Genomic DNA, 15,578 nt, shown 5'->3' with positions numbered 1-15,578 from the left:
CGCGCGCGAATCCTTGTTTAAATTCATCACATTCAGTTCATCCTTACATTCTTGCAACTTTCGTTTTATTATCTTGTTCTAAACATTAAAATTGGAAAGAGATGATCGATGTGCTGCTGATGTGAACTTGACATTAATCGCAAGCGATTTTTTTCACATACCCATCAGCAGCACATCGATCATCTCATCTCATCTCGTTCTAATTTTCAGTTTAAAATAACATACATAATTTTCAATTCAGCATTTTTCTGGTTTGTTCAAAAGAAAAAAATAGCATTTTCCGAATTTTCATGTTTCAATATATAAATTCAAATGTCTTTGAGATTAAACCAACCTATTTCACGAGCGAAATAGGTCTTCGTAGTGTCACTTTAGCCGCTTTTCCATTTCTGTCGTACGCTGAGAAGAAAAATGGTCAACAATTCTGATCCAGCCAAAAACAATTAAAACAAACTATGAAGCCAAGATATGCTAGTTTTACCTCTTCTTCCAGATTACGAAATAAAAACAGGATTCGATATTTATCAATAAGAGGCATATCAATCTATTAAATATTTAAAAAAATATATTTTGTTATTTTAAAATATTCTTTATATTAAATTATATTCAAACGGCCATAACACCCACAGTTTCAGTCTTATGCTGTCGTTGATCGCAAGCAGACGTGTTTTTATACCCTCCACCATAGGACGGGGATATATTAACTTTGTCATTCCGTTTGTAACACATTGAAATATTGCTCTAAGACCCCATAAAGTATATATATTCTGTTGTTATTTATGTAGGTCAGATGGTATTGCAAATGGGCCATATCGGTCCACTTATACTTATAGCAGTATATTGTCTCTAACAACCATGCAAAAATTGGTCCACATCGGTCCATAATTATATATAGCCCCCATATAAACCGATCCCCCGATTTGGCTTGATGAGCCTCCAAGAGAAGCAAATTTCATCCGGTCCGGCTGAAATTTGGTACATAGTGTAAGTACATGGTCTCAAACAACTATGCAAAAATTGGTCCACATCGGTCCATAATTATATATAGCCCCCATATAAACCGGTCCCCCGATTTGGCTTGCGGAGCCTCTAAGAGAAGCAAATTTCATCCGATCCGATTGAAATTTGGTACATGGTGTTAGTATATGGTATCTAATGACCATGCAAAAATTGGTCCACATCGGTCCATAATTATATATAGCCCCCATATAAACCGATCACCAGATTTGACCTTCGGAGCCTCTTGGAAGACCAAAATTCATCTGATTCAGTTGAAATTTGGAACGTGGTGTTAATATATGGCCTCAAACACCCATGCAAAAATTGGTCGAAATCGGTCAATAATTATATATAGCCCCTATATAAACCAATCCCCAGATTTGACCTCCGGAGCCCTTTGGAAGAGCAAAATCCATCCGATTCGGTTGAAATTTGGTACGTGATGTTAGTATATGGTATCCATCAACCATGCAGGAATTGGTTCATATCAGTCCATAATTGTATATAGCCCCCATATAAACCGATCCCCAGATTTGACCTCCGGTGCCTTTTGGAGAAGCAAAATTCATCTGATTCAGTTGATATTTGGTACGTGGTAGTATATGATATTTAACAACCATGCCAAAAGTGGTCCATATCAGTCCATAATCATATATAGCCCCCATATAAAGCAAAATCCATCCGAGGAGGAGCAAATTTCATCGGAGTCAGTTGAAATTTGGTACATTGTGCTAGTATATGGCTGTTAACAACCATGCCAAACTAGGTCCATATCGGTCTATAGTTATATATAGCCCTCAGATAAATCGATCCCCAATCACACAAAAATTAGTCCATATCAATAATTGTATATAGCCCCCATATAAGCGACCCCCATATTTCAATTTTGGCTCTCTACGTTTCGTGCAAAAGTCCATATCGATTCGTAATTATTTGTAGACTTACCTATACATACCTTTTTTGTCTAATATATACCACGTATGGACTAACTCACAAGAAAAAGATGTTAAGAAGTTTTAAGATACCACAACCCAAGTAATTCGATTGTGGATGACAGTCTTTCGTAGAAGTTTCTACGCAATCCATGGTGGAGGGTACATAAGATTCGGCCTGGCCGAACTTACGGCCGTATATACTTGTTTGTTTTGTTTTCTATTTGTGCGTTGGTTACCCCTTCCACCAAGTTACAGTGCTAAAACATAAACAAACATTCAAACCAGTGCGTTATCAATCGAAACATTCTTCATAACTGAACTGAACAATAACAATTGTTGTTATACCCACCACCATAGAATGGTGACGGGGGTATAATAAGTTTGTCATTCCGTTTGTAACACATCGAAATATCGATTTCCGACTGTATAAAGTATATATATTCTAGATCAGGGAGAAATTCTAAGACGATATAAGCATGTCCGTCTGTCTGTCTGCTGTACTCACGCTACAGCCTTCAATAATGGCGTTATCGTTCTGAAATTTGGCACAGATTCGTCGTTTGTTTGCAGGCAGGTCAAGTTCGAAGATGGGCTATATCGGTCCAAGTTTTGATATAGTCCCCATATAAACCGACCTCCCTATTTGGGGTATTGGGCTTATAAAAACTGCAGTTTTTATCTAATTTGCGTGAAATTGGAAATCTAGAGGTATTTTAGGACCATTACAATGTGTACCGAAAATGGTGCCTATCGGTCTATGTTTTGGTATAGCCCCCATATGGACCGATTTCCCGATTTTGCTTCTTGGGCGTCTAGAAAGTGTATTTTCTATCCCATTTGCCTAAAATTGGAAATCTACAGGTATTTTGGTGAGGTGTGCCGAAAATGGGGTGTACGGGTCCATATTTTGATATAGCCCCCATATTGACCGATCTCCCGATTTTACTTCTTGGGCTTCTAGAATCCGTACTTTTTATCCAATTTGCCTGAATTTTGGAATCTAGAGGTACTCTAGGACCCTAAAGATGTGTGTCGAAAATGGTGATTACCGGTCCATGTTTTGATATAGCTCCCATATAGACCGATCTCCAGATTTACTTCTTGGGCTCCTAGAATCCGTAGTTTTTATCCAATTTGCCTGGAATTGAAAATCTAGAGGTATTCTAGGACCATAAAGAGGTGTGCCGAATATATTGAATATCGGTACAGTTTTTGATATAGCTCCCTTATAAACCGGCCCTCCGATTTGGGGTCTAGATTCTATAACTACAATTAAATGTGCTGAATACTGTGTGTATCCTTCCATGTTTTGGTATAGCCCCCATTACACCGAACTCCCGATTTAACTCCTAGGGTTTCTAAAAATTGTAGTTTTTATCCGATTACTCACAAATTGTAAATATACTGGCCCATAACAAAGTGTATACACGCTCACAAAAAATCGCTTCTGTAACATATACTCCCAAACATATTTTGCTTCAAGCATATATATTTTTGGGTATTGCCCAAACATTTATATGTTTGATCTCTTCCAATATATAATATGTTTGAAAGCATATTGGTCTAAACAATATATGTTTGGGTAGTCTAAGTTCCAAACATTTTGTATTTTTGCATCCAAATTCAATAATGTTGTCTTCCAAAAAACAATATGTTATTATGTGAACATATAATATGTTTGGAAGCATTTTGCACCCAAAAATATTATATGCTTAAAAAAAATTATCCCAAACAATATTGTGCTCAAAATTTTATTTATTTATTTATATATTTACAATCATAATGAATTATGAAAATAAACAGGTAATATAGGTGCTAACAACATAGGTTTTCGACCTGAATGCTCAAAATTTTGTTTCTGCCCAATTGTATATTCCCCCACATCTTTCTCACTTCCACGAGATTTTTTAGTTCTTAGCATCTTTTTCTGTAATACAAACATTGTAGAAGAAATTATTCAATTGTACACTGAAAAAACAGTGAACCCACCAGGAAGAAAAATTTCGGTTTATTTTAGAAAATTTTGAATATTTTTAGAAAATTTTAACTAAACAGTATAACAAACGCTGGCATCACGCCGATGTCATAAAAATAAGTAAATATTTTTCGATAAATTCCAGAAAATTTATTAGACATAATTAAGTTTTTTTCACTTGTTAAAGAAAATTGTGTAGTTTGAAGGAAAAAATTGGAGTTCAAAATTGCAAGAATGTCTTTAGTGACATACGAAGTTCACGATGAACGCATTTGTAGTAAAATTTACAAATTTAAAGAAATATTGAACTATTTGGTGGAAGACACGAATTTAGTTAATCTTTATCCTTCATTTGTGTATATTTTTTTCCTCGGTTTTAGTTAATTTAACTAACGTACACAAAAAATTATTAGAGTAGAGGAAACTTTCTCCAAACATAATAATTCCATGAACTAAACGAAAGTCAAATTGGCTTTAGTGAAATAGAGAGTTCACTTTTTTTTGAGTGTATGATTTTTTTATTTTAATTTTACCTTTTGCCGGACGGGGATTCGAACAGCAGACCACACAGTTTGTAAGGATCAAAGAAGTAGCTGATCAATTGCCCAAGGAAAAATAAAATGTTAATTTTGTAATAACAAGCAACAACCACCAACTTAATTCAATATCGCTCCCTGTTAAATAGCGCTCCAAGCTACTAAACACATATATGTTTATAGGCTATTTCTAAATTAATATATGTTTGCATCCAAGCATATTATATTTACAAACATTTTATGTCCCAAACATAATATGTTCTAACATATTAACATATATGTCCCAAACATGTTATGCTAGTTTATGAACATTATATGCTTGCTCTCAAAAATATTGTGTTTAAAAATGTGTGTTCCAAACATATAATGTTTATAGCCAAACATATGAAAAACAGTCTTTTTCATCCGTGTATGATTTAGTTTTATCGGTCCATTTGGTAAGGCCTCCATATAGGCCGATTTCACTTATAGAGGGTATAGAAGGCGCACTGATCATGAAAGTTTCCATATTTTACTTCTCGTAATCATTTAAATAATTGGGATGAAATTCTACAGATTTTAGATTTCATATCAAGGCGTTATTTCATCATTTTCTTGCACACTTACAAGAAATGTTTATGATTCCTCTAAAACTTAAACAAAAAATGGTTCTTATAAATTCAGAATCTAATCTGGTCTTCATAGGTAAAATCTTTACATTTATCTGTGGGAAGCGTACTGGTTTAACTGATCTGCTTGGGAAAATATCTGTCATCAAACCCTCCTGAAAGTTTCAAAGGAAACCAGTATATTTGATTCATGGTGGTGGGTATTTAAGATTCGGCCCGGCCGAACTTATTGCTGTATATACTTGGTGTCAATTTAAAATAATTCAATGCATTCATTGAAGAGGAAGAAATTTTTGGGGAGAGCCCCAAAAGAAAAATATAAGAGAGAATATGAGAATATGTTTAGCATCCCAGCAAAAAAAGCGTCGCCAAAAGTAATGAAAATGTCCTTTTTGGATCCGGAAGTGGAGCAAAACTGACGCAAAAGCGATGAATTTAACATGGGCTTGTCATAGGACGGAAGTCCTCCATTTCAACAGCCGGTGCACTGAATTTGCATCACTTCTTTAGTTGTGTTTTGGGTGTAAATTAAAAAATTCTGTGATATTTTGTCAAATAAATAAATTTTATAAATTTTTATAATTTTTAATGGATTCTAACGCTTATCTGAAACGTTTGGCCTCAAATATTTTCAAAAATTCACAATTGTTTCAGATTGGATTTAGCATTTTTTTCGATAAAATTTAAACAATTTGTACCATTTTATGAATTCTTAAAATGTTTTGAACCAATTTGAAACAAAAGAAGTAAGTAAAGTCTAAAGTCGGGCGGAGCCGACTATATTATACCCTTCACCACTATGTAGACAAACATTTGTGTTACCATCTCAACTACTTAAAATTTGCTGGGAGCTATATAAAACTTTGCATTTCCAGATACAAATACTTTTAATGGAAACAATTTTTGGTATTTCTACAAAAACTCTAGAATTAAAATTTAAATCGGCTAACGCCCTGGGATGAAACACAATGTTAGTAAAAAATATGGGTAATATGAAGCGAGAGAAATTTTAATGCAATTGTACAAAATATATTTATGATTTTTCAGGCGATACATATGTATTCGAGATATAGGACAATTAGAGTAATATTTACAATTTTTGCTACTCAGCAGTGGCGAGTTTACAAGGACATTGGTTAGATCTCGCCAAGATATGAGGTTGTGATATATTATTTGGTCTAGTCGGGCGACTTGGAGCCTTATTTAAAACTCATCCGTTCTGTGGAAATTTTGGCATTGCAGTGTGTAGGATATGGCTAAGATATGGGGAAATCATCACAGAATTTTGTGTAAAGTGTGAGAATTTTGGCCATATTTGTATTCTCTGAGGAAACTATCCAGTCAATTGGAGGAAAATCCCATTGAAAATGGGTCTAAAATATAAAACAGTCTACCATATTTCCCCAACTCTGGTGTACGTATATATGGGAGCTATATACAATCTAAACCAATTTTGACTAAATTTGACATGCATAGTTAGAATAATAATTCTGCTATCTATGCGAAATTTCACGTAAATGGGAGTATAACTTTGGCCCACCTGGTCATATGTGTGCAAATCGGACGGGAGATATATGGGAGCCATATCTAAATCTGAACCGATTTCAATCAAATTTGGCACAATTACCGATACTACTAAACTTACTCCTTGTGCGAAATTTGAAGCAAATCACGGCAAAATCCTGGATTTTGAGGCCATATAAGTTCAAATCGGACGAAATATATATATCTAAATCTGAATCGATTTTGACCCTATTTGGCACATACAATAGTATCGTTAAAAGTACCGCTTGTGCAAAATTTGAAATAAGTCAGGGCAAAACTCTGGCTTTTGAGACCATATAAGTCCAAATCGGGCGTAAGATATCTATGTGAGCTCTATCTAAATCTGAACCGATTTTAACAAAATTTGACACACTTAACGATACTATTAAACGTGCCCCTTGTGCAAAATTTGAAGCAAATCACGGCAAAACTCTGGCTTTTGTGGCCATATAAGTTCAAATCGGACGAAAGATATATATGGGAGCTATATCTAAATTTGAACCGATTTCAATCAAATTTACCAAGAATTGGTAGAATGCCAATTCTACCCTCTGTGCAAAATTTCACGAAGATCGGTAGTAAACTTTGGCCTCTGTGGTCATATAAGTCTAAATCGGACGAAAGATATATATGGGAGCTATATCTAAATCTGAACCGATTTGGCTGATATTTTGCAAGATTTTCGAGATTCATAAAATATTTGGATGTACGGTATTTCAAGAAAATCGGTTGATAAACACGCTAACTATGACCACATCGGGGATAAATATATATGGCAGCTATATCTAAATCTGAACCGATTTTTTCCAAAACCAATAGCGATTGTCTCTGTCCCAAGAAACGGCCCTATGCCAAATTTGAGGACGATCGGACTTAAATTGCGAGCTGTACTTTGTGCACAAAATTACATATACAGACAGACGGACGGACGGACAGACAGACAGACAGACGGACATCGCTAAATCGACTCAGAATTTAATTCTAAGCCGATCGGTATACTAAAAGATGGGTCTAGGACCACTATTTCTTGGCGTTACATACAAATTCACAAACTTATTATACCCTGTACCACAGTAGTGGTGAAGGGTATAAAAAGTTAAAATTACCCATTAAAAATATGAAAAAAGCATGTTATAAAAAATTGAATTAAAAGAACTTCCTGTGTAGTTAAAAAAAGAACATCATTGGAAGTACATCTTCTGGAAGTGCTTTTAAAGTTGTGCCTTTGGAAGAACTTCCAAATTTTTTTGCTGGGATACTACAAACGATTGATGACGAAGACACTTTTAGTGAATCCGAAGAGGAAGAAGTGAGGGAATACAAAGTTATTGTGCCCCCCATAGTAGTTGAATCAGTGCACACATTTCATACAGTGTACCAGCTGATGGGAACAGCTTATATTTTCAAAAGAATGTCAGTGGGCACTAAAATTGTGTTCGCATCCTTAACCCTTTATGAACAAGCTAAAAAGAAACATATTGGGAATTCTATCACCTTTTTTATACATGAATATAAGGACACCAAAATATTCAAATTAGTCCTCTACGGCCTTCCCAAAACACCAACAAATAAGATACAAGAAGAACTAAAAAACACGTACAATGTCGACGTTATAAATATAAAGGAAATTGAAACATCGCGTTCATCACTTGATGATGCATTATACATGTTAGAGTTCGACAGAACCAAATACTCAAAATCGCAGATTGTAAAAATTAGACGTTTATGCAGTATTGTTGTCTACTGGAAAAAACGATAGAGCGAGATATGTTCCAAACGGAATGGCAAACTTCCCTGCCAGCATTTCAAAGTTCCATTTCAACCTCATCGTTACCACAGACTCGTAAATGTCACTTCAACCATCATGAAAAGGTACATCAAAAAGTACATGCAAGTAATTTGCCATCCCTACTGTTAAAAAAGCCATTTTTTGTGAAACGCCAAGCGCAACCAGATTGTTATATTTTAATTAAATAAAAACGAAAATAAAGTTCTGAAAACATAGATTATACGCTTAAAATTGTGAAAGGTATATTGGTGAACAATTTGGTGATTTTCCAAATGGAATAAAGTGATTGTTTTTCAGATATTTTACAGACACGCTGCCTCCATGGAATAAAAACACTGGTTGATAGACGCAGCAACATGTAACTCGCTACTTGTAACTCAACATCATCATTAATGCCAAAAATTATGTTAAATGTAATGTGATAGTGGTATAAATGTTATATTTTTAAGAATTTGTAAATGTTTAATCAAATTAATAAATATCTAAACAAACGTGTTTTACTCGACCACAATGATTCTTTTACAACTATCTTAAAATGCACTTTTTCTGATTGTTTGGAGGGTCCCTTATTGGCGTCGTTCTAAATTGATCTATAAAGGCACCTAATAATTGCACTCATGCGAAACATTTTTGTAGTAACTTGGCGTGGTACAACTTCTCAATAGTGACGGCGCTTTTCCGACGAGTTTTTGATGTCGTATATGATTGTTTTCGACGTAGTGGGGATTCTCAAAAGAGTCCCCAAATTCAAAAAATGTTGGCAGGGTTATTATACCCCCGTCACCATTCTATGGTGGTGGGTATAAAAATGGTGTTCGGTCGGAGCAGGGATTGAACCCACGACCCTTTGCATGCAAGGCAGACATGCTAACCACTGCTCCACGTGGCCAACAAATGTATGTTTCTGTTAAATAATGTTATGTTTACATGGGCTCGTGGGCGCTGCAAACTATGCTTATAATGATAATTGTCTACTGATGACTATAACAGCTACGTAGCCCAGTGGATAGTGTGTTGGCATACATACTGTATGGTCCTCGGTTCGATTCTCCGTCCAGGCGAAAGGTAAAATTAAAAAAAGAATATAAAATTGAATAGTTGATGTGTTTCCTGGACTTTACGACAGTGTGGATCACAGAATACTATGCGAAAACCTCAAGTACTATTTTGGTTTCGGTGAGTCATCTCTTACACCCATAGAAAAATTATTACCATACGGGCTCAAATCGATACCGTACGTTATTGATAGTTAGCCAACCCCGGATGGTACAATATCAATACCGAATGGTACAGCCGGTACGCAAAGCATGAAAGTACCATTTGGTATTATGAAAGTACCTTTATGGTATTGAAAATAATACGTAAGCGGTATTTTTATTTATACCATAACGGTATTGATGTAACATATAAACAGTGCGGTATTACCAAATAATAACTAAAGGGTATTGGGTTTAATAATTGGGTTTAATGTAAATAGAAATGCCAAAGACGAAATGTTTAATATGATTCGCATTATTGGGAGCCAGAAATCTGGTTTAAAAATGATTCATATAAATGCACAAAGCCTAAATAATAAGTTCGATGAATTTAAATATATTTTTATATCGTCTGGCGTTGATTTAATTTGTATTTCAGAAACATGGTTTCATTCTAATTTACAGGATGGCATATACAATCTTCCTGGGTATAAATTATTTCGTGCTGATAGAGAAACATTTGCGGGTGGCTCATGCATATATGTTAGAAATGGTTTAAAATGTCGTGTGATAAAAAAATCAGCAGTAGGTGATGCCATGGAATATATATTTTTAGAGATGTATATGAGTGGAAAACATAAGGTTCTCATTGGCAATGTGTATCGTCCAAATAATCGTATTCCTATTACCGAAGTGGTATCTGTTGTAAATGACATATCTGTACCATTCAGTGATATTATAATTTCTGGCGATTTTAATTGCAACCTATTTAATGATAACACATTATCTGAAGCATTTCAAGTGCTAGGTTTGTTTCCCACAAACACTCATGTCCCAACACATTATAATAATTCCTCAAATAGTCTGCTGGATGTAATTTTTGTTAATCAAATGTCGAAAATCAAGTTATATGATCAGTTGTCAGCACCAATGTTCTCCAGACATGATTTGCTTTACATTATATATGACTGCGATTTTACTATACAACCACAGACGATTTCTTTTCGCGATTTCAGGAATATAGATTATGACGTTCTTAAGGATTTTATTTGTAACGTATCTTGGGATACATTATACGATACTCCGGAAGTAGATGATCAGGTGGAATTTTTTGAGACGAAATTAAATGAAATTTTCGATATGTGTGCACCTTTGAAAACTAAAATTGTTACAAACAATGAGAAACCTTGGTTCAGCAATCACATAAGGAACATAATGCGAAAACGGGATGCATACTATAGTCGATGGAGACGATATAAAATTCCACAATTATACGAATCTTTTAGGTTTTGGCGTTGTGTAGTTGCCAAGGAAATTAGAATAGCAAAATCTCGTTTCTATAAGGAGAAATTTTCGAAGGCGATTAATTGTAGGGCCAAGTGGAAGGAAATACGAAAAATTGGAATTGGTTTGAAGGATAATAGCAATCCACAAGATGATATTGATCTGGACTCCTTAAATATGAAGTTTATAGGTGGAGATGTCATGAGTAACTCTCGAAACGTTTATCGAGATTATTGCTGTGTCAGGAAGGAAAATTACTTTTCATTCCGGTGTGTAAGTGAAGAAGAAGTATTGTCCGCTGTTTTATCTATAAAATCCAATTCCGAGGGAGATGATGGAATTAATCCGAAATTGTTTAAGATAGTGTTACCAGTATTACTACCTTACGTTACATACTTATACAATACAGCCTTAATGAAATCTGTTTTTCCTAGTGCATGGAAAAAGGCAAAAATTTTACCTGTACCTAAGACTGACAACGATTTTAGGCCGATCGCGATATTACCTTACTTATCAAAGGTGCTTGAGAGGCTCATGTATCAACAAATGACTAAATATATTGAAGATAATGGACTGATATTTGATAGACAGTCGGGATTTATGAAAAATAGAAGTTGTGTGACCGCTCTTATAGATGTCACGGACGACCTGAGAGCTAATATGGACGAACGGGAGCATTCCTTCCTCATTTTACTTGACCACAGTAAAGCTTTTGATACTGTTGATCATTCGATATTACTAACAAAACTTGACAGGATTTTTAATTTCTCAAGCTCTGCTTGTAGGTTATTATATTCGTATGTAGATAACCGGTCGCAGAGGGTACATTCACATGGTAAAGTATCAGAAACCTTGGTGTTGAAAAGAGGAGTTCCTCAAGGTTCGATTTTGGGACCGCTTTTGTTTTGTCTTTATATAAATGATCTCCCGGATATTCTAGATAACTCCAAGATGCACATTTACGCAGATGATGTGCAACTGTATCGCTCTTCTCATGTTAGTGAAATTAATGAGTGTGTTAGGAAAATAAATAGTGATTTAGTCAAGATTAACAACTGGGCTGAAGTAAATAAGCTATGTATAAATCCGCGTAAATCGAAGTGCATTTATATAAGAAAATCAGATGTGGATGATAACATTCAGGGTTTATATATTGATAACACATTGATCGATTATACCTCATCTACTATGAATCTTGGAATTTGTTTCAATGAAAAATTAACTTGGTCTAACCATATAGCTAAAGTCTCCGGCAAAGTTCACGCCATGCTGCGAAATCTATGGGCAGTACAACAACCAACACCTCTTGATATACGAATGTTGCTAGCTAAGACATACCTTATACCTACACTCTTATATGGATCTGAAATCTTCCATAATTGCGATATTATCGACTTGCAACGTCTCAAAATTACATTTAATAATATTGCAAGATATATTTTCAATTTAAGACGAAGAGACAGAATATCAAACTGTTCTTATCAAATTTTCAATATGGGTTTCGAAAATTACTTAAATTATAAGAGCTTGGTTTTCATGCATAAAATAGTTTATAACAAAGAACCTAAATATTTATTCAAAAGGATAACGTTCGCTCGCTCAAACCGAGGTAAAAAAATTATACAGAAACGGTTTAAAAGCTCTAAGTCAGAAAAATTCTTTTTTATACCAACAATTCGTCTTTGGAACAAACTCCCACCAGACTTACAGTTAATAAGCAATATCCTGCATTTTAAAAGGCAACTTTGCAATCATTTAAAATAAATGGAATATCTATATTAAAAACCTCTATAAAAATACATTAAGTTTAAACTTTTCCATATGAAACTAAAAAACAACATATTATACAAATTTAAATATTTTTTTCTTTTATCTATTATAGTACATAATTTATAAATGTAAAACAATATTATATACTACAAGCAAAATTGTGTTGAACCACTGACACTAACATTATAAGAATTTAATTTCTTAAGGTGTTAGACTTTACAAATAAATAAATAAATAAATAAAATAAAATAATACCAACCCGGATTTTATTATGATAATACATATTTAGTTTAATAAAACACACGTAAAACGTGTTTGTTTCATTTAATACATAATGTACATACGAACACCTAGTCATTTCTCCATGCAAAGTTTTTCTCCCAATTCAGCTCCATGTCGTTCTTTAGGCACTGCATCCCTCAAGTCGTCTGTTGTGGTATTTGGATGGTTTTTGTATGCCAATTGCGCATCTAAAGAAATGTTAAAAAATATTATACTGACCTTTACTTTGCTATATTCACAGAATTAATTTTTTTCGGTAGTGTTCTTATCCCAAAATATTGTTATTACAAGCCACATGAAACAAATAAACTACAAAGGCGACAATTCTAATTGGTCGTATACCATAGTAATACCGGATATAAATGGTTTGATATATAGTGGTATCAAAATTAAAAGGTAACGTGAACCAATTTATTAATACCAAACGTTAATGGCCACATACCGCCTTTTTTCCACCAGTGTAGTCTTATGATGAGTTACCTCTCTGATCGAGCTCAGAAGGTTGTAGTAAGTGGTCTGGAATACCGTCTTAAAGCAGTCTCTATGGGAGTTCCGCAAGGTTCGGTGCTGGGCCCACTTCTGTTTAGTATCTTTATTAATGACGTATTCTCCGTATGTAAGTATTCGAGGACACATGCCTACGCGGATGATATACTATTGTACATAACTAAGGAGGCATTGGCAATAGAAAATACCGTCAGGATGTTGAATGAGGATCTGCAGTTAGTGTGGGATTGGGCGAACTCAAATGGTTTGTCTCTCAGTCCAAACAAATGTTCGGTTTTACCTATAAGTAGATACCATATTGATACGGATAATTTCCCGATACTCAAACTTGGTTGCTCAAATCTGCAATATGTGAAGAAGGCGAAGTACTTGGGGTTTTACATTAATTCATCTTTGACGTGTAAGGATCATATAAATAGTGGGAGCCACCGTGGTGCAATGGTTAGCATGCCCGCCTTGCATACACAAGGTCGTGGGTTTGATTCCTGCTTCGACCGAACACCAAAAAGTTTTTCAGCGGTGGATTATCCCACCTCAGTAATGCTGGTGACATTTCTGAAGGTTTCAAAGCTTCTCTAAGTGGTTTCATTGCAATGTGGAACGTCGTTCGGACTCGGCTATAAAAAGGAGGTCCATTGTCATTGAGCTTAACATGGAATCGGGCAGCACTCAGTGATAAGAGAGAAGTTCACCAATGTGGTATCACAATGGACTGAATAGTCTAAGTGAGCCAGATACATCGGCTAACCTAACCTAACCTAACCATCATATAAATAGTGTCATATGTAAGGTATACTGTTCACTTCGCAACTTGCGTGTTTCATCTAAACATACACCGACAGAGCTCAGACATAAACTAGTCATTCAGTTGATTCTTCCTTTGATAATTTATTCTGCGAAGTATATAGTAAGCTTGACACTGGTTCAATGCATAAGTTACTGGGGGGTTACTCTGTATTGCGATGCGTAAGAAAAATTGTCGCGAATCGAGTAATTGGTACTCAGTAATTCGTTTTCGTATCTACCTTGCGCATCTAGTTTTCGCAAATCTGGCATCACCGCACTCTATAATGCGAAAGCGTATGTCAAACTCGTTCGTTGATCGCAAAAATCGTGCGCAAACAAAATAGCAATCGCAAAGTAACAAATATGTAAGTAAGCACAATTAAATTTTTATATTTGTATCTAAATTGTTTATTGTTTTAAGGTAGGTACTATGTTCGGTTTTCGAGTTGAAAATCACTTTATTTTCGCGATTACTTTTCCTGAAATAATCAAAATTATAAATGAAAACAGACATATTCCTGTAAGGTCTTGCCGAAATCTAGAGGAACAAGAAACTGCACACCAATTGACTTAATCTATCTGCTTTATTTTGAACTGATTTAATAAAGTAACCGCGAAAATTTCAACGCGAAAAGCGAACATAGTACTTACCTTTAGGGAAAAACCAAAAAAGTTACAGACACAGCAACGTCAGTTCCAAACTTTGGTAGACTTTATGGTCTCTTCCGCAGTTACCTCAAATTGTTTGTGCTTGGGACAAAGTATTCGTTCAATCACCTCGCAAACTTCTTTTAAGCAGCGCGACATAGATTGCTCTGATAGTCCTAAAAGATGGTCTTGGCCGATTTGGTGTAGATAACCACCTTGTCCAAGCAATTTCAAAGCAGCGGCCACTTTTATTGGAGTTGGAATGGCTGTGGATTTATTTGGAACGACGAGGTCGTCTTTAATAGCGTTTAATACATACATAAACGCATCTTTATTAAGACGAAATCTATAAAAATGAAATATTCGAAAACGTTTGTCACATAATTTGAGTTTCCATTTTCTTACCCGTGGTCACTTAGGGAGAGTATATTTGACCGATCTCGCAAAATTCTTCTTGTAATTCGTTCATGTTAATTTTCTTCAAACCATAACGCTATCGAATCCATAATTATTACTTTTTTGTTATAAACGATTAGCAAGTTTTAAAAGAACACGCACCGAACGGAAGATTGTTTAAAATGTTTTTATTTACAATTTTTTGACATTTCTTTTTATCATTTTCGTTATTGTTTACATTGTGCAGCCAGCGTTGTCATATTTTCGCTTTATTTTGCTAAAGCGTTACCATATTTTCAGTTTACTTTGCGAAAGCGTTTGC

At 34.8% G+C, this 15,578-nt stretch overlaps 1 protein-coding gene and 2 long non-coding RNA genes across 3 annotated transcripts; all 3 read left to right on the top strand.

The window, feature by feature from the left end:
• The first annotated feature begins 8,396 nt into the window (after nt 1–8,396).
• On the top strand, nt 8,397–8,898 carry LOC142236711 (uncharacterized). Its single transcript, XR_012722166.1, has 2 exons — nt 8,397–8,627; nt 8,685–8,898. It is a non-coding gene; the product is annotated as an uncharacterized LOC142236711 (long non-coding RNA).
• Nucleotides 8,899–9,488: 590 nt separating this feature from the next.
• LOC142235445 (uncharacterized) lies at nt 9,489–13,781 on the top strand. The gene is made up of 4 exons (XM_075306700.1): nt 9,489–9,563; nt 10,049–12,295; nt 13,379–13,670; nt 13,717–13,781. The coding sequence occupies exons 1-4, from the start codon at nt 9,489–9,491 to the stop codon at nt 13,779–13,781; spliced, it is 2,679 nt and encodes an 892-aa protein (XP_075162815.1).
• A 587-nt stretch (nt 13,782–14,368) lies between these two features.
• On the top strand, nt 14,369–15,244 carry LOC142236379 (uncharacterized). The gene is made up of 2 exons (XR_012722006.1): nt 14,369–14,577; nt 14,870–15,244. It is a non-coding gene; the product is annotated as an uncharacterized LOC142236379 (long non-coding RNA).
• Nucleotides 15,245–15,578: the final 334 nt, after the last annotated feature.

This window comes from Haematobia irritans, chromosome 4 (genome assembly GCF_050003625.1).
Source record: "Haematobia irritans isolate KBUSLIRL chromosome 4, ASM5000362v1, whole genome shotgun sequence".
NCBI classification, from domain to species: Eukaryota; Metazoa; Arthropoda; class Insecta; order Diptera; family Muscidae; genus Haematobia; species Haematobia irritans.
Note: the sequence above shows the minus strand (reverse complement) of the source record. Positions and strands in the feature narration are given on the sequence as shown.